The sequence below is a fragment of the Homalodisca vitripennis genome, chromosome X (assembly GCF_021130785.1).
Source record: "Homalodisca vitripennis isolate AUS2020 chromosome X, UT_GWSS_2.1, whole genome shotgun sequence".
NCBI classification, from domain to species: domain Eukaryota; kingdom Metazoa; phylum Arthropoda; class Insecta; order Hemiptera; family Cicadellidae; genus Homalodisca; species Homalodisca vitripennis.
Genome location: NC_060215.1, coordinates 82737654 through 82759745, shown reverse-complemented (window position 1 = coordinate 82759745; position 22092 = coordinate 82737654). Strand labels below are relative to the sequence as shown.

The 22092-nt window shown below is 32.8% G+C and overlaps 1 protein-coding gene across 1 annotated transcript; it reads right to left on the bottom strand.

Annotated features, from left to right (window-relative positions):
• Positions 1-507: 507 nt before the first annotated feature.
• Positions 508-12651, bottom strand: LOC124369492. Its single transcript, XM_046827505.1, has 3 exons — positions 11883-12651; positions 9906-10006; positions 508-600 (listed from the first exon to the last, which is right to left on the bottom strand). Exons 1-3 carry the CDS (start codon positions 12649-12651, stop codon positions 508-510), a joined length of 963 nt encoding a protein of 320 aa, XP_046683461.1.
• Between the last annotated feature and the right edge of the window lie 9441 nt (positions 12652-22092).

Here is a 22092-nt window from a genome sequence, read left to right as displayed (position 1 = left end):
ATGGCTGCACTTTCAGAAGGCATGCAAAGAACTAAGGGGCGAGACTTAAATTGAGATTTCTTCCCTAATCTAAAATGACGCACTTCCGTTGGTTGAACTTGAGATCGCAAATGGCGCAAGAACTTAGTATCATGAGTTTTTGCTTCATTAGCGGTAGCCTTAGAGTTAGGTTCAACTAAATTATGAATGATGACATTTCTGGAGCGTCGGTTGCGGTTGTTACTATCCGCCATAACGTTCTCAAACAATTGTGCATCATTTATAGCGTGTGAATTCTTGAATGATGTAACTTCGGATTCCAGAACTTCGCCTGAGTTAGATGGGGTTCTAGTTTTTCCACTTTTGAAATTATCAAATCAAGATCCTGCTTAATCAACTTTAGACCATCAGCCAACTCCGCTTTGTTTTAACAACCTATGATAACTTTAAAAGGATGGCATCCAATTTAACTTCAAGTGGGTTAGCAGTAGCTTGTGTTACAATCTCATTTTATTTTGTTGTCACTGCTTATACGCTAGTACTCTGTTTTGGACACTCGAAGACATTGTCCGTGGAACCATCGCTCACAAGCTGCATCACAACACACTCCTTCCTCCGTGTCTAGGACAGTTTTTACACAAATGTGGCAAGAAACAGACATTATATATAGTTTACGCCTTGCTAATTATTCACCAGTAGATATATGACTAACCAGCGGCAGCTACTCGATACAGCACCTACTAGGTCAGTCGTAGATATAGTGCTACTAGAATAAGAGAGAATGAAGGAGGTGACAAATCATATTTAGAAGGCAGTGGCTGCTGGAGCTTTTGCCGTGGCGGCTAGTCTATCAGGACGGCAAGGGTTCCTTATAGTTGATTTTTGTTATTGACGTCACGAGGAATACGGTTGTTAGTTTAAAAAAAGTGAAAAATGTGGATGTAACGAACAGAAAATAGGTGATGATCAGTCACGATGAACTAATACAGGTACCTACCTAGAGGATAGGTGAAATTAATGTAAGCATTTAAAATAATGATATCATTAAAACCTAGGACCAACCAAAATCACAACTGCCAGCGCAGTCATATTGATCAACTTGATTCACATTAAAACTGATGAAAGCACTTTAATCCGAGATTACCCCTTCTCAATAATCTATGCCATCTCCTATTGCTGATTCCTTGAATAGGGGAAATGCTTATTCTATTCTACATAATAAATATATGTAGATTAATATTTGGTCATGCTAGAAACAATAGTACACTTCATTGAATGAAACTCTCTTTCACTCCACTTTGCCTCAAATGCACATTGAGTGTTAAGGAAACTTGGAGCATTTTATTTTAGACTGTACAATGCATAACCATGATAGAGAGAAAAAAATATTTTACATATTAACATAAATTCAGTAGACATTCCTACAGTGTTTATGAGGAAATAAATACTTATGTTAAAACAAATAATATTATTCTATGAAACACAACATATTGATTCGAATAGTGTTACTAGCACTTTCTGAGCCTTTTGTAATATAAAAAAATAATGAGAAAAGTTCATATAAAAATAGGTCCGGAAATGCTTTGTTACTGAATAACGACAAACAAAAGATTTTCCCACAATTTAGTACCCGAGGTTAAATGATCAATTGCTGGGGAGTTTGGTAAGAGGGATTTAGAGAAAAATAAATGCAGTTTTTTTAATGGTTTTTGACATTATAAATTGAATAAAGTTTGTTCCATAAATGCATCTCTCTTAATGTTTACGATGTACTACGTAAAACACAAAAAGAGCATTCGAAAAATTATTTTTTATGTTTAACGTACAATTTAATTTGTTGAATAAGTAATACAAACATAAATTTTTAGAGAGAAACTTGTAAACAATTTAATACTGAAGAAAATTATGTAGTCTATAATAAGGGAATTACAATGAAATAATATTTTTTTAAATCAAATTTTAATACCAATGTGTAGAAAAACAAATTAACGAAAATGAATGACACTGAACGATGAGTTGATGGATTTGAAGGGCTGAGTTAGTTAGTTTAAAATTAGTACGTTGATGTGTTTTGTACTGCTAGTTCAGTTCCTGTCCACCAGGTTACGGGCTGAATTAGTTTAAACTTGATCTGTTGGGGAGCGCCATTGTTGTTGGGTGTTTCTTCTATAGAGATTAATTATTGGTATTTAATTAAAATTATAAAATGTTTTTAAAATAAATCAAAAGTGAGTATATTTAAAAGTTTATCGCTATAAATATAAATTCGGTATAATACAATATAAATACAAATAAAACAATACAATCTAGCGTACTTTTATACACTCTCGTCCGCAGATTTAACTGTACGATTTTTAAATACAATCATGCTACATCATTATAGCACTGGACGCTTCTTCGTGGCTGAAAATAACATAAATTAATAGTATTTGAAGGCTGCAATCATTCATTCTTAACTGAATGTTGATATGCGGCTCATTTAGTAATCTAGAATAATATTTAGGGTGCGCCTGAATTAGCACCCCCTGGACATAGCACCCCCTTGCTACTGACGTCATTTTGACGTCACGAAAGGGGGTGCTAAATCAGCACAGTGACCGTGTCCAGGCCCTGCCTGAATAAGCACCCCCTTCGAATACGGGGGTCCTAATTCAGCGCCTTGACCGTGTTCATGTGCTGATTTAGCACCCCCTTCAAATATGGGGGTCCTAATTCAGCGCCTATACCTTATTGGTGAGATAAATAATTACCCCAACGGAATAGAATAATAAACGTTTAACCATATTGCGATTTATTTTTCAATCAAATAAAATAATATAAATATATATATAAATAATTTAAATATATTGCAATGAGTATATTTACTGCATTGCTGTGGTTTACTTAATATTTCAAAAACAAACAGTTCATTCCCAATTGTAAAAATACTATTCATAAAATATACTTAAGTAAAAAACTAGGTTCTTGGCATTCAAATACAGCTTTATTTTAAAGTAAAACAATTTGAAACCATGGTACGAACAACGCAGAGGAACTGATATTGCTTAAATCCGGCATGTGTAATAAATATACATGGTCAGAGATTAAATCAAACTTTTAACCACTTTAAAAACAATTATTTATTTATTTTAATTTTTCGAATAACTATCAAAAGCGGGAAAATTTAGAACCGTGAAATTGTAATTTTGCGACGGCTAAGGGCCAATTATTTTTAAGTAAGCATCATAAACTGAATTATATTATTTAAACTGAATAGTATAATTCAAACACACTTGACAAACAATGTAAATATTATTTTATATCTACAAGAATTAATATCATTCAGTTATATCCATATCAGTTAGTTCAACTATAATTAAAAAAAACCGCTGAAAACAATGTTAAAACACGTAGCAATAAATATACTACCATATTTTCAAAAGCCTTATTGCTTAGGTCAAAACACACATTTATATACTGAGTATTACGGATCTATATTGCTTAATTTCCCTTCTGTCGGTTAGTGTGCGTTTTTTTTGTTGGTGTTAAAAATGGAATATCTTGAAACCTAATAAATTTAATTATTAGGTCCGAATTTTATGGTGGCTAAAAATATATTATGATGTTATCTTTAATACTTTCAAAATAGTGGCTATTAAAATATCTTACCTTTTAACTTCTTAAAATCTGAAATTTTTCTAAAATATTGCAAGAAAATGAATTTGAGAGGGTTCTATCACAAATCTAATGACCAAATATATAAAATATCATATGCACATATTTACTGTAACAAAACACTGTCGACATTGAGGTTCTCAGCGAGTAGGTAGGTCACAATACAAAAATCGAGTAAACGGCAGCTCCAGAATATCTTATGCCAATTGTGCTCACATCTTAGTCGCTTCATTTAGAGTACAGGAAATACATTAATATCTGTTGCCAAGCAACTTTTTTGTGTAATAAATTAAAAACTACTAGAGATATTGCAAATTTATCAACAATGAACGCCTTTATGAACAATGAAGGACAAAAAGAAACGTCTTAAATAACAATAATAAACTGTTTTATTTATCATAAAGCTTAAATTTATTCACAATATATGTTAAAAAAACTAAATAAAGTGACTAGGTTATCTGTTGTATATTGAGAATAATAAACAACAAGAAAAATCGTACAGTAATATTCAGACAACAATGCTTTTTTAGATGACGAAGTCAAAGATAAGCAGTTTATTGAAAATACATCTGATTGTCGCTTGACAACATTTTCGTAAATAAATATGTCCTAAAACAACAGATATTTAAATAAATTCATTAAACATCAAATATATGATTCTATTACATCCTTAGATAGGCCTGAAACATGCATTTAAAATGTTTTGCATAATAAATGACAAAAATAAAAAAAATAGGGATAAGATACTCTAAAGCTGCTGTTAATTTATTTTCACGAACCGTGTTTTTTCACAATACAGATTCTCTTAATGAGTTATTTATTATTAGTTTGAAATATTATTTGAGTAATTAGATTTGTGATACAATCCACGATCAGATTTATTCTAGTATACGTGCTGGATTTTAAAACATTCAAAGTTAATCAGATTTAATGGCCGGCATTTCGAAAGTATTAATGAATATTTTTTATAACTGGCCTTGTTACCACAAATATTTGATGCTAATTAGGTAGGATTTGTTTATTTAAGATATTAAAGCGAATTTGTAAATAAAAACACAAATAGACTGACGGATAGGAAACTAAGCACCGAAGATCTATTTCCATATTCTGAAATGTGTTTGCCATGACCTGAGCAGTTGCGGTATATAGACTTGTCCTAAGAATTACAGGACACTCTGTGTATAAAATTATTACACAGAGTGTTCCACAACATCTACCAATATTTTCAGACACTATTCACGGACCAAAGGCAAAAACAATCATATTCACCTTTCTAAAACTCAATAATTACTCAAATAGCCACAATTTTGTTCTGTTTTTGTCTTTTTTTACTTTATTATTTATATTTGATGGATTGTTTAGGTTAAAATTATGTATATACCTTTATAACCTTAAGGCCTAATTACATAAAAACTTTTAATTTCTTACAAGCTTTATTTTCAAAATAGTGATTTCTAAAAAATCTTTAAGCTTAAATATCTTAAAAGCGATATATGTTAAAAAAGTCTCAATTATTACACAATTTAATTTAAAATCCAACGATACCAAGTTTTAAAAATCGGTTGTGAAATAAGGGAGATAGTTTGTTTTTTAAAACCAATTACCAATCAATATCCTCCTCTATTATATGACAGCACTGAATGTGGGCTGCAGCAATCAGCTGTTTTGATTTTAGCTGCTCTAATCAGGTGATTTTAACATTACATTGCTGAACTGTGGTCATAATATCCTTAATTATTTCTGAATATAGGTTTTCTTTGATTAAGACGTCAGAAAAAACACTCTAATACATACATGTTGATTGCCTAAACCAAAAATTAAAACAGTAGTTATTGTAGTTCTTTACTGTTGATCGCTTAATATATCTATTTAATATTTTGTTTTTTAAATGGAAGACCTCAGACTTACTTCTGACCCTTATCTTGTAAATTTATACGGAGTTTGTAGATATGCTATTGATTACGGTGGTAAACGTAGATGCTTAAATGTACCAGTAAAGATTGCTATTTGTTGCAGTTGTTAAGTTTGTTCTAACCGAGGTTTGAAGATTGTGTTCTACCCGGAAAATAAAACATTAAAAAACACAAAAGTTTACTGTTAAAGAAAATGAAATATAATGTATTTTTGTATAGTATATTTTTAATTATTAATGAAGTAATATTTATGCTTCTAAACATCACTGTTGACTACTTAGTTTACAAATTAGTTATAAAAATTACAACGAATTGAAAATTAGAGTGTAACAACATTCATTACACTTTCCGATATAAATAGCCTTAAAATAAAAGTACAGCTAAGCTGAAGTGTAATTTTAAATTTTACCTTTTTTAGACGCTTTATTAAAGACTGAGATTTCACTCTTCTTTTTACAATATTGTAAGAATGTTCATCCTTAAGTTTGACACTTCCAGATACATGGGGTTAGAAGTGCACGTGTGACTAATGTAACACACAATAGTTAAAGATTCTTTAACTGCATACAAACAGGCGATAATTTCCCTTTTTTTCTATACATAATTACCGTGTTCTAGTTTATCTTTTCTCTTTACTCGTGTAGAGAGTATAATATGCCAAACCTTGGGCCTGTACACTCGAACATTGTTTGAATTTTTTTTATATTTTTTTACGAAATTTCATCAAACAAATTCACTATACATAATAAGTTCTGTATTAATATAGGAATAACAACTGAGAATACGAGATTATTACTCGACCACTCGATACGGCCACATCAGTTCTGAACAGTAGGGTCGGTAGTGCACGAACGGGTTTCGTCAGCTTCGTCAAAATTATGTGTGGACCTACAGTCCTACAATCGATATTTGCAGGTTGATTTTACTCTGTATATTTCATATTTGGTAGACGGCCGATCGTATAACGATCAACGATGTTAAGGCAAAAATAAGGAGATTCAAGTTTTTATATGTTTACTAGCTGATACCCGCCCCTTCGTACGGAATTTTTGTAGAATACCTGGTACGTCATAGACATATCCTTCATGTCTTTACAAAAATGGCATACTACTGATGAAATAAATTATGGTCATTGAAAGATATTCCAATTTTAATTTCAATGCAACATTCCATGATTTTTTGAACTGATGTTCTAAAGTAATTACAAATCACGATCCCTCCTTTCCTATAGTACTGTAGGTAATAAAAGACTTATGATCCACATTTGAAAATAGGGTTACTCATAAAAGGAGCAACAAAACATATATGTGAAAATATTTTACATGTAATAGTTGATAACACTTAATACGAAAGTCCCAATATGAATTCTATTATTCATTCTAGTAATATGACACTAATTATCATCGATACCGTTAGAAAAAGTAATATAATCGAGGGTATAATCCTTTACCAGCGGGATATATCTGCTAGAGGTAAGATGGACAGAAGTCGACCAAAAATTTTTTTTATTTAAACTAGTTAGGAAGAAGACCTTTGCGGATTAATATACTTAATCCCTAGCTACCAATGCCTCATCCATAAGTTTTATATCACAGTGTTAAGTTCATAAACTAACTAATAATGCATCTTCAAGTTGTAGCCTCATGTGAAATATACCTTTCTTCCGACTCAGCCGGAAGGGATATTTTGTATTTGATGTTTCTATATATTCCTTTAATTATGAAGAATAGTTAGGCATGGTTTTGTAGAGGATATTTTACACGTCACCAATAGTAATACTTATGGGCGTATCCTTGAGATAATGTTGTGAGTACCATTCTACGGATTTTTGTGTAGTGTTGGGTCTATGGAGCTGTTCCATTGTACAGATGATTCACGGTATGCCTAGTAGTGCATAAGATAAAAAATTATAATCTAGTTTTTTTACTGCAGATGGTTACGAGTAATTATTTAAGGGCAGATACTGAAAAATTATTTCTGTAATAAATGACAAGTCAAAAACTGTAATTTTCATGCTTCATCTGTTTATTTCCATAAAAACTACTTGTGAAATGTAATTAAAATTAAATATGAAACAAAAATGCCGCAAAGAAAAATTTTATACTGTGAGAGTGAACTATTTTGCCTAAAATACGAGCCTAAATTGTTTACAAAATTATATTAGTTTTTTAAATTTGAGTTAATTAAACTAAAGAAAGAACACTCCATTTTCGTGAAGCTATTAAATGAAATAAATAGTTTAATTATGGATTCATATACAAATAAAATCGTTTTAATTATATCTAGAAACATGTTTCATTGAGTTTTCACGATTGGATTAAGCTCGAACTGTTAATGCTCAGTGAATACCCTTAACTAGACTATGAGTAGATTTTCCATTGGTATGGACGCCCAGTACGCAATGCCTGTACAATAAAAATGACACAGCATAGATACTAGACTAATTGTGTATAAAAACCATAATTACATTTTACCTTCCGCAATATTCCAAAAATCTACTCAAAAATAGCTTTTACTTTCACAAAAATGTACAACTGTATATACAGCAGTAAACATCTCATATTCAACAGGAAAACAAATGATGGTATTTTTATAGTATTATTATAGTTGATATGAAAGTACTTAATAATTATACAATAATACAAATCTTATATCTCAAAAGAATGAATCCATACATCTAAATTAAGACAGGCATTCAAATTAAAAACAAAAGCAGCATTTATCATTAGTTTTAAGTTGTCACTAATTACTGTATACTCGTAATTAAAAAACGTAAAGGGAAAAGAGTCTACATGGGCTTTAATGATCTGTGCGTAGAGAATTTTATGGTTTTTTTAAAATATATATTTAACAGTACGTTAATTAATTTTACAAACGTATTTACTAAAAAATCAACTGAAATAGAATAAATGAAGGTGATATTTAGAAAAAATTAAGAAAGCAGTCATGAGTGAAAATTGTTAGAAAAATATGACAATGCGTGTGAGAGGAAGGAGTGCTAAGGTCTATTAGCCTTGTTAGTTGGAGCATTATTATGTAATATTAAGTCTGGTAATTTGAAGAGAAAGTAGGCATATTTGATTATTATATAACTTAATCATTTATCGGAAACTGCAAAACAATCGTAGATAGTAGCTTATAAGTGGCAGCGTCACAAAAATCCAGATAACAACTATTATATTTATGATTAAATTGAATATGTAAAAGATAAATGGTTGAATGCTAGGGGGTGCTAATTCAGTGACTGGGCCATGTCCATGCGCTGAATAAGCACCCCCTTTGTACAGGGGGGTGTTAATTCAGGGCTTCGACCATGTCCATGCGCTGAATAAGCACCCCCTTGTAGTCGGGGGGTGCTAATTCAGTGCCTGGTCCGTGTCCGTGCGCTGAATTAGCACCCCCCTGCCGTGACGTCAGAGCCCGAGGGGGTGCTTATTCCAGGGGGTGCTAAAGCAGCGTCCCCAATATTTAGTATACTTCTTTAAGGACTGCATAATATTTTGAGTAGTTAAAGGTTATTTATAGACACAACAATATAAGTAAATATTTAAACTGTATAATTCAGTGTTATTAGAATACCTTAATCACGTAGTAAAAAATATATATGTACATTTTACCATACTGGTATAGTTTTATAAATATAATTATCATACATGACAATACAGCAACAATATTCAGATGAAATATTCATAAATAAAGAAATAGGCTATTTAAACTAAAAAAGGAGAACAAAATGTGAATTCCTTACTATCAAGTCAATATAGAAGTACTATTAAGGCTAGGTTCTTAGAATGTAGGCCTATATGTTAATGCTAGAAATTAGATTAAAAAACAAAGTTTAACCCTTAATTTGGCAAGGATTGTTTTTGTGTAAAACAGGATTTTTATATACTTTTTACGGAAGATATAACATCAAAGAAGCTATAAAAAATTGTTTACGTATTTTTGTTACATTTTTGGTATGTGCCATTTTGGCACGTTACCATAGAAGCAGATATCTTCCATCTAATGTTTGCTTGGATAAAGTTTTTTTTTATGAATATTAAATGCCCCTAAATATGTAATTGCAAGGATGGAATGAGTAATAATGATGTTACAAATAAGAAAATCATTTTATTAAAAATACATAATTTTGTAGAAAAATTTATATCTGTGGTTACAAAGATTTTGGATTATTTACATCTTGAAAACTAACTTGGGCTATTTTCTATGAAAACCAACAAAACAGTTGTTATTTTCTTTCAGGCACAGCCGAACATTGCATTTGGAACACTCAATCATTGATTTTCCATTTTTACAAAACTTGCACCGTCCTCTTGTGGTATATATTGGGAAGTGCCTAACATCATCAAAACTTACATCTTCTGTTGGTCTGGGAGCCGTTGGTGCCATTATTATTTTCTTCGGAGGTGGTAGGTCAGGATTCACTTTACTGCTTTCTTTGGTGAGACACTCAAAAACTGCGTATTGAAAACCCTTGAGTGACATCTCATTTGTCATGTTTTTCAAATGCATTTCTCGCCTCCTCAAAAGCCAGGCGTTGTTCAGTGCAATATCAATCATTTGCGCAAATATTTGCATATACCATCGCCGTGATTTCATTTCAATTATATACAAAGCGACTAGCATACCAGCCAGATCAACACCTCCCATGTGAGTGTTTACTCTTTGATAACATTGGGGCATGTCACATCGATGCGCTGCTTGTCTTCTTTGCAATATCGTTTTGCTTTTGTTGTAGGATAAGCATCCGCAAATAAACTTATGATTGTCACTGGCTTGTTGTCTTGCCATCTAACAATGCAGATTTTGTCTTCTTCTGACACTATTTGGCTAAAACTCCCTCTTCCCTGAAGATCGTCTTTTCCTGGTAGGTCATAGTTTTTTTATCTGTAACTTGCTATAACACCAAGGCTAAATATGTCATGTTCCTTCCTATGATACTGGATCAAATCCAGTGACGTGAAAAAGTTGTCAAAGTATACAACAGATAATGGAGGATCTTTTATTGACTTGCATAAAGCAATTACTACTTTCCCCCCAAGTCCAAATTTAGATTCCTGCTCAGTAAATGCATGGTTGCGAAAAGTATCTCCACCACTGTAAAATAAAAAATCATAAATTACGCCACTAACACCAATTAGTACAAATATTTTGAAACCCCATTTCTTGGGCTTTTTTGGGTTGTATTGTCTTCTGTTGCCTGCCTTTGTGTGGTACAATCATTTCATCAACTGAGAATCTCTGTTCTTGAGGGATGCTCAAACAACCTTTTCTTACCGATTCAATTACTGGCCTAATTTTGAAATATCTATCATCTGTTGTGTTTTCGTTATCAACGAAATGACAAAAACACCTTTAGTCTGTTTAAAACTGCTTTAGTATTGGGACAGTCGGGCAGTGGGGATGGTGGGGCTGACAGTGTTGCCAAATTGTTGCCGCCGAGAACGAAACCTACCACGCCACTTATAAACAGTAAACAGCTGATTTGTCCCTCGCCACTCATGAATGGTTTACGCTCATTCTTCCCATAAGAAGATGAATGGGAAATTTATTAAAACATATATAATGATCGTCACATTATTTATTGGTATTCATTTTGCTCATATAGGCCTATGCTAAATATGAGAAATTGTATGTACAGCTGTCTTGTCTTCTGCATTTAGATACGCAAAATATAAACAATACAAAAGTTGGTGAAAATTGAGACAAAAATTAATTATTCTTGAGAAATACCGTTTCAGCCTAATACTGAAAATTGTCTTACAAATGTACAAAACTTAACATAGGCATTACAGGTTTTATTTGGCCGTACATCACTGATAAAAACTATTTAAACCAATTACAAGAATGAAAATGGGTAATAATAATCAAACAACCAAAAAATTTATACCAACGGGAGTTTTTGCCATTAGCATTTAAAAGCTGACAGCTGTTAAAAAGTGGCACGGATCTTGAATATTTTTAGTATATTACTTATAACTTCAACTATAACTTTAATCTTAATACTTTAAACTTAAAATCTTGGCCTCCGTAATTTAGTAAAAATCCCAGTTTAAAAAACTGTTGGAATTCTATAAGAAAATAGTTTTATGGAAATGAATTAATATTTTCAATCAATTTAAATAGTAGTGGAAGTATAATAATATAGGTGAAAACAAAACGCACTTTTTGTTAAATATAGATGTACTTGTGTACTTTATTAGATACCAACATACCACTACATCACACTTATTACAAACGGTAATCTTAAATTTCAATATTCTGAAAAGTTCAATACATTTTCTTCAATAGGAGAAAGCGGAAAAACTCCGCTTAACGATATGTCCATATCACCTTCTTCCAATAACTCAAACTCCTGGGTGATGTCGTCTACGAAGCAGGCTCCGTCATTGTTTTCTGACTCCTCGTCGCTGTCCTCGTCGTCTTCATCGGCTTCGGTGATAGAGATTATCATCTGTTCTACATCCTGCTCGATGATGCCTTCTTTGTTCCATGCTTCATCAATGACTTTCTTAGTGTGCTCCACGACTTTCTTCCATTCAGCAGAGGTAACATTTTCGATTGCCTCCATAGTTAACCTTTTTGTTTCTGTAATGGTGAACAATTTATTGTTCCTCGCGACGTACCCCTTAACCTGAGCCCAGATTAATTCAATGCTATTGAAATGACAGTGGTAGGGTGGCAGTCGAACAACCTTGTGGCCAGCTTTTCGAGCTAAATCATCAATTATGTAAGTGGGATTTGGGGGTTTATTTTGAATTATTAGCTCTAAAAGCTCCGCCTTTGTCATCTCTTCTTCGAACGTAATGTGATGTCGCTGAAGCCATTCCTGCATCTCAGCCTTTTTTGATGATTTATTCGGAACTTTATCCAATAGTTGCGAGTGGTAGGACGCATTGTCCATTAAAATTGTAGATGGAGTACTGAGTTGTGGAAGCAGCGTGTCCTTGAACCAGGCTTGAAAAGTGACACTGTCCATTTCTTCGTGGTAGTCTCCAGTACCCCCAGATTTAAATAGTAAGCAACATCCCGGGATAAATCCATTGCTACTCCCGGCATGGAGGAGGATCAGCCTTTCTCCCTTGCCTATAGGTGCAGCCATCGTTCCCGTTGTGGAACCATCAGACCAGCCTTTTGTTGGGCAGTGGCCCGCATTTACCCATGTCTCATCAATCCATACAATACTTTCAAAATTTTCTTTCTTGATTTTTCGAAGGAACTGGCAACGCTTAGCTACAATGTCATTTCTCTCCAGTAAGATTCTTCTTTTATTGATTTTTTCATATTTAACCAATTTCACCAAGAAGCGTTCGTAATGAAGATCTGCTGCCACGAAATAAGTCTGCATCCCTCAGAGAGATATGTAGCTTGTTTAAAGTAGGGTGTTCTTTTCTGGCATAGTAATTATAAATATGCCGTCGGATTGCATCTTGTTGGAAAGTATCAATTCTGGTCACTCTCCTAGCAATATTTCTTTTTTTATTAGGAGTCCCTAATTTTACACATACTCCTTCGCTGATTTTACTTGCTTTTTCCTTGCAAATACTGACTACAGTGTTTTTGTTTATGCACAGTGCAGCTGCGGCTCTATCCACTGCTTTATTAAGAGGCAGTAAGGGGCCCTTGTTTTCTTTTTCAGAAATAAAGTACTGTCTTACATTAAAGACTAACTCACGAGTTTGGCTTCTTAAAGGAGCCCTTGTCCAACTTTCTTGTAGGGAGTAGTGCGTTTTTCATGTATTCTAGGACGCCCTCTCTTCTTCCGCGGTTCTTCTTGCACATCCATCAAAAACTTTACAGTAAAAAATAAAAGATGAAATTCTGCTTATAAGTTCTAAAAATAATTCACTAAAATTTACTTAATAAAGCTAAACATCACTGAATTAGTGGCTAAAAATTGAAGTTTTTTATTAACTTAATTGCACAGTTTAGTAAATAAATAGCTCAACCACTCTTAAAGTTTAAACGGACACACGGAGCTTGTAGGCTGTTGTTGACGGCGCGGCTATTCAAGAGACACTGAACACGAGCTCCTCCCGTTTGTGTTCAATGGGGTGATCGTGACAGGCGGAGAGAAAAAGTGGGGATGGAGGGGCCCCTCCTGCCAACTAGAGATAGCCCGCGTATTAGAATAGTGGAATAAGCAGTCCGCGCGTTCTCGCTCTGTACTCCTCTGAATTTAATAGAGCCTGGTGGTGTAATATGTATATGTATGTATATGTATAAATGTAATATATATATTACATTTTCAAAGCTGGATGCTGCAGGATGCAGCGCAATTAAATTTATTTAATTGAACCGTGATTTTACAACGTAATTAATGGCAGGCAATTACTCTTGTCTACATACAAATAAACCAATACAACGGAGTATCGAAATACCAAAAAAGACGTAAGGAAGTCTAATGTAACAAAGTAACTTCGTTACATTCAGTGGCGTAGCTATAAAACATTCGAGGGTGGATTAAACATCCAGGAGGATTAAAAAGAGCCCTACTTAGCATAGTAGTTAAAGAATTTATCTTCAGGGTCTCCAAACACAAAATCAACAATTATGTTGAGTTTTTTAATTGCATCTTTCGTATTAAAATGTAAACCAATAAAATTGTTTCGTAACATTATATTTGGTTCATTGCATTTTCCAACTGCCTTAATCAAATAAATATAATTTGTAGGTTACATTACTATTAGTTAGAAATTATTCGATAATTTCCATGTACTATAGATCAGATCAGCATTATAATCGCGTACGCCAGACGACACAAAATGACACTTATCAGGCTTGGTCGAAGTTGCATGCACAATTTCAAGTCTATAGCTTATTTCTCATTCTCTATATATCCAACAAACAGACAGAGAAATATATTGCTATTGCTATAAGTTAAAACTTGATCGTAATAATTTGAGGTTATTAAAATATGAATACTTAACAAAGTGTTTCAAATACTAAAGTTCTCAAAAGAAAATACGATAAGATATCAAAGGACATGCCACAGAAAGGAGATATGAGTCAACCAATACTGCAACCCTGCACCTGGCGTAGAAACGCTGGCTTGACTTATCACTAGTTTATCATATGTATATATATATATATATATTATATATATATATATATATATATTTAAACTAAATAATTTGAAAGTGTTTCTCATTAAATGTAATGTTAATCTACGGCCAATAACTTCCAAAGGTAAGTTGGAGAAATTGATTTTGTAATGGGTACTGTAAAGATGAAATTGCTTTCAGATTAAAACGTATAAATACCAGAGTTTTAAATAACCACAGAGTAACCACTAGAGTTACAATAACAGGAACCACATTTTCATTTAGCTGGTTTATTTTGTAGTTTAGGCATATAGCTGGATGGACATATAGGCTTAAATGGCTATAGCCAATTTCAGCAAATTTCAGGGAGCGAAAACATTTTACAGAGAAATGTATATTATGTTTGTGGAATAGTTGATTTTAGTAAATTATGGAATGATATTAATAATCTATAGACAAATTTTGAATCTACAAAAATTACTAACGAAATTATCTTAAATTTAGTCCAAATAGAGGTGTTGGGGCTTGTAACACCCACAGTGGTAAAAAACATTCGGGGCAAATTTCAACTTGAATGTGTTAAGCTGAAATCATATTCGTTGTCGACGCAAGCTCTTAGTTCAATTTCGTGTTTATTTGATTTTATATTTTATCTACAGCAGCTGACAGACAGACAACACAAAGCTTGCGCCTGGTATGAAGAGTCAATGCACAAACAAGTAAGGCTTGAGAAATACAATAAAAGCCCTTTCGCTCACTCCCCTTGCTTCGAGCCTCGATTATAGATACTTCTTAATCAAGGCTTCGAGCGACAGAGACGGGCGAATAATGCCAATTTAGTTTGCCGATTATACTATTAAAAATATTTTGTTTCATTCGCTTTTATTGTTAAACTTTTCGATAAGTTTCTACAAAGATTGTCTAACTATGGTAGACAATTCTACCAAAAATCTAAGAGTGCATGGCATACAAAAAATTAAATGTTAATCAAAACGTGTTTTTATAGTTGACCACCTAAAGTGGTCTAGTAGTCATTAGTGACTACAATGTAGGTAAGCAAGTTGTCATTGATTTTGTCATATTTCTATAATTATGTTTTTGGTTAAGTAATTATTAATTTATTTACTACAAATTAAGGACTCCACATTATAATATGTTGCTTTTGTCCTATTAATTTGAATATATTCCAATATCACAAAAAGATAACTGGATATGGTTATAATTTATATTTGTGGCATTTTATGTATACTGAATTAGCTTTAGACTTTGAAAATTATATAATGTGTTTTTTATTCAAATTTGTTTTATTAAAGCTTAGTTTAAATGGGTAGATTTATCGTATTTGAATTTATTTGTTAATTTCATTTGCTTGAGTGTTGTTTTCTTTTGTTTTTCTAAGAAAGTTGGAGCCTCTACACAGGCAGTTCCTTGCCTTTTGAGGTCCTATTTTGTTTTCTTGAATTTTGTTTATTGATGTACCCTAGCTGTATTAAAATAAAAAAAGACATGTTCATATTTCTTTAATAAAAAGTAACATTGTTTTATTTTTATTCTCATGTCAATTGTGTCTACAACTAAGGAGCAATGTTTGTGTTTGTGCTTAAGGTATAAATGATGTTTATATAATTTTACTATTGTACATATTTTCAAGAAAATAAATAATTTTTCTATTCTATTCTAGATTATGACATTTTATTCGTTGTGCACCATCTCACATTTTGTAAAGTATCTTTGGAGTTATAAAGAAAGTTCAATATTAATATAATTAATTCGATATAATTTCTATGTTTTGCAGATATGTTCGGATATAAAACGACTCATTAATTCGGATATAAAACGACTCATTAATTCGGATATAAAACGACTCATTAATTCGTAAGATAATAGAAATCAGAACCGTTCCGAACTGAGGTCGCTATCAGCCGCATGTACAGGGTTTGTCAGGAATGTTCGGGATTTATCGGTACTGCTCGGCTCTGCCCCCACTCTTTCTCTCCGCCTGTCACGATCACCCCATTGAACACAAACGGGAGGAGCTCGTGACATTGAACAGCCCTTGTAAACTTTCACTAAATTTGGCAACACCGCGGCAGACTACCCCCGGTCATTGGCCTAGCCAATTCGCAGGTAGCCTACGTCAAACGCCTCCCAGTACTGAAGCAGTTTAAATCAGACTATAATTTGCTGGAAGCGTTTAGGGGCATTATGTCAGCTATTTTAGAATATCGAAATATTCGAGACCAATAGTCAACATATGAAGGCATTGTTACAATCCCTATCAAAATTTATATAGCAACAAAATCAACTACAGTATTTCTTCTTTTGTTACATTGATAGAACGTCCTGTAGTTTTTTAATGAATACAGATTTGTATTGAAAACAATCAAATCTACTAGCTCATCTTGACTGAAAGTTCACAAATTAATTCATACTTAACGTGCATTGCAACTGAAATTGTTGCTCCACGTTAATTCGTGAATTTTGACAAATTCTGAGATCTACCTTCAAAGTTTTGTAAGCTCTCTCACTACCAGTAGGAAGTGGTACGGGTTTGTTTATACGTTTTCCCCTCACCTTTGACTCAAAGCTTTACATTTGTCGGATGTGAAATATAGTCTCACGATAATTTAATCTTTGTTATTCAAGTTAAATGCTCGGGTCTTCTGTCTGTTTTCTGCAATTTCCATAATTCAGTATTTATTATAGTGAAGTGGCAGTTCACGTACTTTTTAAAATACCGTTATATAACTAACCGGCCAGGCTAAAACTCAAGTTTCTGCTCTATGCCAATTGCTCGCAGAAATGTTTGCAGAAAACAGATTAATCTTCGAACGATCCTCATAGAAAAACATTTTAGACTTTGACTATAATCAATTTCAGCGTAGAGAATGATTAGGAACAAACGGACACGCCAACTCTAATGATTGTGCCACAGCAGCGACATTAAAAGATAAAATGCTAAAAGATGTCTTATTTTGCCTGGAAATTTAGGGCTAAGAAACCCTCTCTGGCACTTAAAGTTGAGTTTCGAACCACCAAAAATGGCCAGGCAAGCGGACTGCTTGCAAGGACAAGGTAGCTCAGCGGTCACCCATGCGAGCAGCAGCGACGCTCGACGTTGATTGACTTGGTTATGTAACGGTAACCCAAAACACTGCGCCCACATGCTTCGGGGATTCGAAGGTTAGTGTTTGTCTGTCCATGTATGTTTTTTATATTTGTAAATCGTATCTCAGAACCCGTTGAAACAAATAACATAAAACGTAGCTGTTTTGTTAAGCTATTTAAAGTAAACATTAAAAAAAAATTAAATACCTATGATCACTTTCCATTTTACAATGACGGCATTTCAAATTATTCAAACTTTGATATATATGTATAATTGTATAATTGCAAGAATATGTATATTGCAAATTTAATGAAAAAACTAACAATACCAAATTGTTTTATCGGTTGATAAATAAAATAATTATATCACTTTTAGTTGGTGAGTGCTTATGCTTTTTTACATTGGAAAGACTATTTTGATGTACAGGTCCTAACTGTTTGTTATTTATTGGTTTTCGCATTATTAAATCAAATCAATTCAAATTACTCTTTATTTTCAAATGTGTGTGTGTGTGTGTGTGTGTGTGTGTGTGTGTGTGTGTGTGTGTGTGTTGTGTGTGTGTGTGTGTGTGTGTGTGTGTGTGTGTGTGTGTGTGTGTGAATTAGCTGGAAAACAACTGTTTTCTAGCTAATAATACAAAGTTATCAATTATTTCCTTAATGATAGTATTAAATGTGGTTTCTCTTTAAGTTTATGACGTGTTGTAAATAATCTTTTAAATTTGGTTTTGACGCGTTCCCTGGAACTATTTACTGCATTACAATGTTAAACTTTGATAGGTGGCTATGTTCAGCAAGGAGGAGTACGCTTTTTATGGGGTCACCTGAAGGCTATAGCTGTAGAAATAATAATAATTCTTTTTGATGTTAATAATTTAAAAAAATTGTATTGCAAAAGACATTTCTAAAATATTTTTATAAATTAATCATAGGTACACTCAATTACAAACACAGGTATACGAAACAGAAATTCAAGATGTACAAGAATTGCTCCATGTGCAAAAAGGATGTAACAACATCAGAGCTACTCCTCGGATCTTTGTAAGTCCAAGAAATTCCTTAAACCGCCGAACTGAAGCATGCATTGTTGAAAGAAAAGAGCAGCATTTGTAAGTTTAAATCTTAATGTAAATCTATGTAAAAATAAACATTTTAATTTATATACATGTCTCATTTGATTTTAAAACAACTGTTGTAATGCAGAGACTGATAAATAATAAACAATTAGGAGTTGTAATTAAGAATATACGTTTCACATGTAAGAAAACATAAACACTCAGCAACTAAAATTTATAAAATTATTTTATATTCAGGAAATATCTTGCATAATTTTATTCATTGTGAAACTGAGTCAATAAAATGGTTATTAAACCACCCGACACAGCTAGAAAAACCAACGATATGGGAAAAAAATAAAACATTTAATTTCACGATCTAGCGTATATACTGAGATTACAAGATACCGGGACTATTATGTGTGTTGTTAGGACATTTGTTCTGAAAAATAATTGAATTTTTTGTTATGTTTTACAAGTTAATTTTTATTTTTTATAACAAAGTTTAATAAAAAACCAGCAAGTCACTAATACCATACATCTGTAATACTTGTATTATAACAAGTATCCGGGTAATGTAAAGCGCTATTTTTTAGGTAAGTAAAAAGTCTTTGGTGTTTTGTGAATTTGTACTTTTTAAATAAATTTCAGTATAGCATTAAATCATATTTTCACAAAATTGTTTACTTTTGTTACTTATGTATTGCTTTATTTTTCTACGTTTTTCTATACTTTTAAGGTTTTGGGTAGGAACTAGGGAACCCAAAAGTTTACGATAACATTTTATCGTACATACAACTATAACTATATATTTTTATCTTTTTTTCTATTAAAACTTTTTCATAATACAAACAAATTCTTAATTTTATGCTATAAAAAACAACAAATAACTTTTGTGTAAAAATAACATATCTTACAACAGTTTAAAGAAACCTTTACAAATCAGCTAAAATAGGCTTGCCAGTATAGACAAAATTAGACAGGCAGAACTAGGGTTAAACAAATTTACTGCCACAAATAAACTTAAATGAAACATCGGTATTTTACAAACTATACCGTACACTAAAGTTTTATTCAACCACTGTCTGCAAGGGATATTGAGATCAATTAATTTAATTTAAAACATTGATCATTATAATGCTTTTATAATTGGAAAGGTGTGGGCGGGAAAATCGTCCAAAATATCACAAATAATTGATATGCAAAATGTATAGAGTACATTTAAAATCAAGTCTGGATTAATACACCAAACTAATTGCATTAATCATATTAATAATATACAAAAATAAGTAAATGTTACAATATTCAATCATATTAACTATTAGTTCTCAGTTAAATTGTTGGATATGGTATTCCATAAAAACTATGTAGGCATTGTAAACACCACAACGTAGAGTCTAATGTCCCTCCACAGCCATTTGTAACTTCCGATAATGTCAAGGCTTTTACTAGGAAAACAACTAAGAATGTAAAGGGTAAAGATGAGATATTTTAATAAGTTATGACTGATCAACTATGAAATAATATTTGCATCTCGTGGTGACCAATGCCTGTTGTGACAAGACGCAACTTGCATGATTCGTGGGAGTTATTTTAAAGCACAGCAAACATTTGGTTTGTTAAAACAGTTAATTTTACTCATTGTAGCAATTTCTACCTAAAATGTTCCCTTTTAAAATAGTATTCGATTGAAATATGTAAGTCTTTTTACCCGATTTCGATAATCCGAACTTAGACCAGGTCTTAGCCTGCACCATCGATCCAGGTACTTGAAACTGTCGCGAAATAAATTTAGGAAACTAAGTGAAATTTTAAACGGAAACGAGATAAAATTAGCGTATTATGCTTACGTTCAGTCACTCTTCTTTCCTTCAGTAACATTGCGTGGGGCGGTGCGTGTAAAACGCTTCTCGAACTTCTTTTCATTACTCAAAAGATTCTACTAAAGGCAGGGTTGAGGAAAAATGTGCGTTATCCAACTGAGTCTCTCTTTCAGGAATCTTCCCTACTTTCACTACGACAGTTACATATAACAAATTTACTAATTCACGTCTACAAAAATGCTAATACTATATTACCAGAAATTTTGCACTCTTACCAAACAAGATTTCAGAACATGTTGGTATTCATGTAATTAGATTAGATAAATCCTTTTCAAAAACCAATTCTTACTATATTTCACATATTCTATTTAGAAACATATGTAACAAATTTCAGCATTTAAATTTATTTGAATCAGGTAGTATTACAAAATTTAAATATAATGTCACAGAACTGTTGTTACAAATTGGAGTCCAAGGATCCGAGACTTTTATTCACTCAAACTGGGGACCAACCTGACCTTGACCCCTCCAAACCCCCCGGCGCTCGTCATATCACGGTCTTGTGTATGTGGTCTTAATTCTACCGATGGTTTTGTCTAATACGACAATATTATCTCTTATCTCCTTCATCACACAACTACATTTCTACATTTTATGCTTTAAAACACACCGACACGTAACAGTAACACTTTTTTCGACATCTAGATAACATACACTTTTTAGTACGACTCTAGCCTACGCACAGACTGCTTGCCCATGTAGGCTAATTTCCATTTTAGAATATATGTTAATATGTAATAGTTTACTTAAATTATATAAATAGTATTTATCCAACTACTATACTTAAAATTAAATTGTTTTGTTTGATCGCCACTTAGTAAGTACAGTACAACCCCGATAACTCGGTCCCCGTTAACCCGGAAGTCCGGATAACCCGGACCGATTTTCAATTAAAAAATAAAAAATCAGACAAACATTTCAATAATAAAAACGTAATATTTTTTAGTTGTAAAGTATCCGTGAATCGATGTTGCATCAGTATTTGATGGGACTGTACGATAGTGAGTGTGTGACTCATGGCACACGGCGGGCGAGTGGCGGTTATTGTCCCGGATTCTCGGAATCAATAACAGAAGCCTATTTCCCCAAATCCTCTCCCAGGCTACCGCCACGCCTGGCCCCTCAGTACCGTTCCTACCTCGCTCCGCTCGCTTGTGCCCGTGTTGTGTGTGTAGTGTACTGTATTGTACACTACCGGCAGGCAGAAACATCGCCGGCTGAATTGCTCATGTTGAAGAGACTGCGGGATCGCACAGCACGCAAGCGGCAGACGACATTGGCACAACCAAAGCTGACTGAGTTTTTTACCAGGAAATGAACAGTTATAAGTGTACTGTAAGGATTAATAATAATTAAATGTGCATATGTTTGATGTTTTTACAATTATAATGGAGTTTATCTGTAAGTATACCGTATTTTATTAATTTTTACCTAATTCTCCGGCTAACCCGGA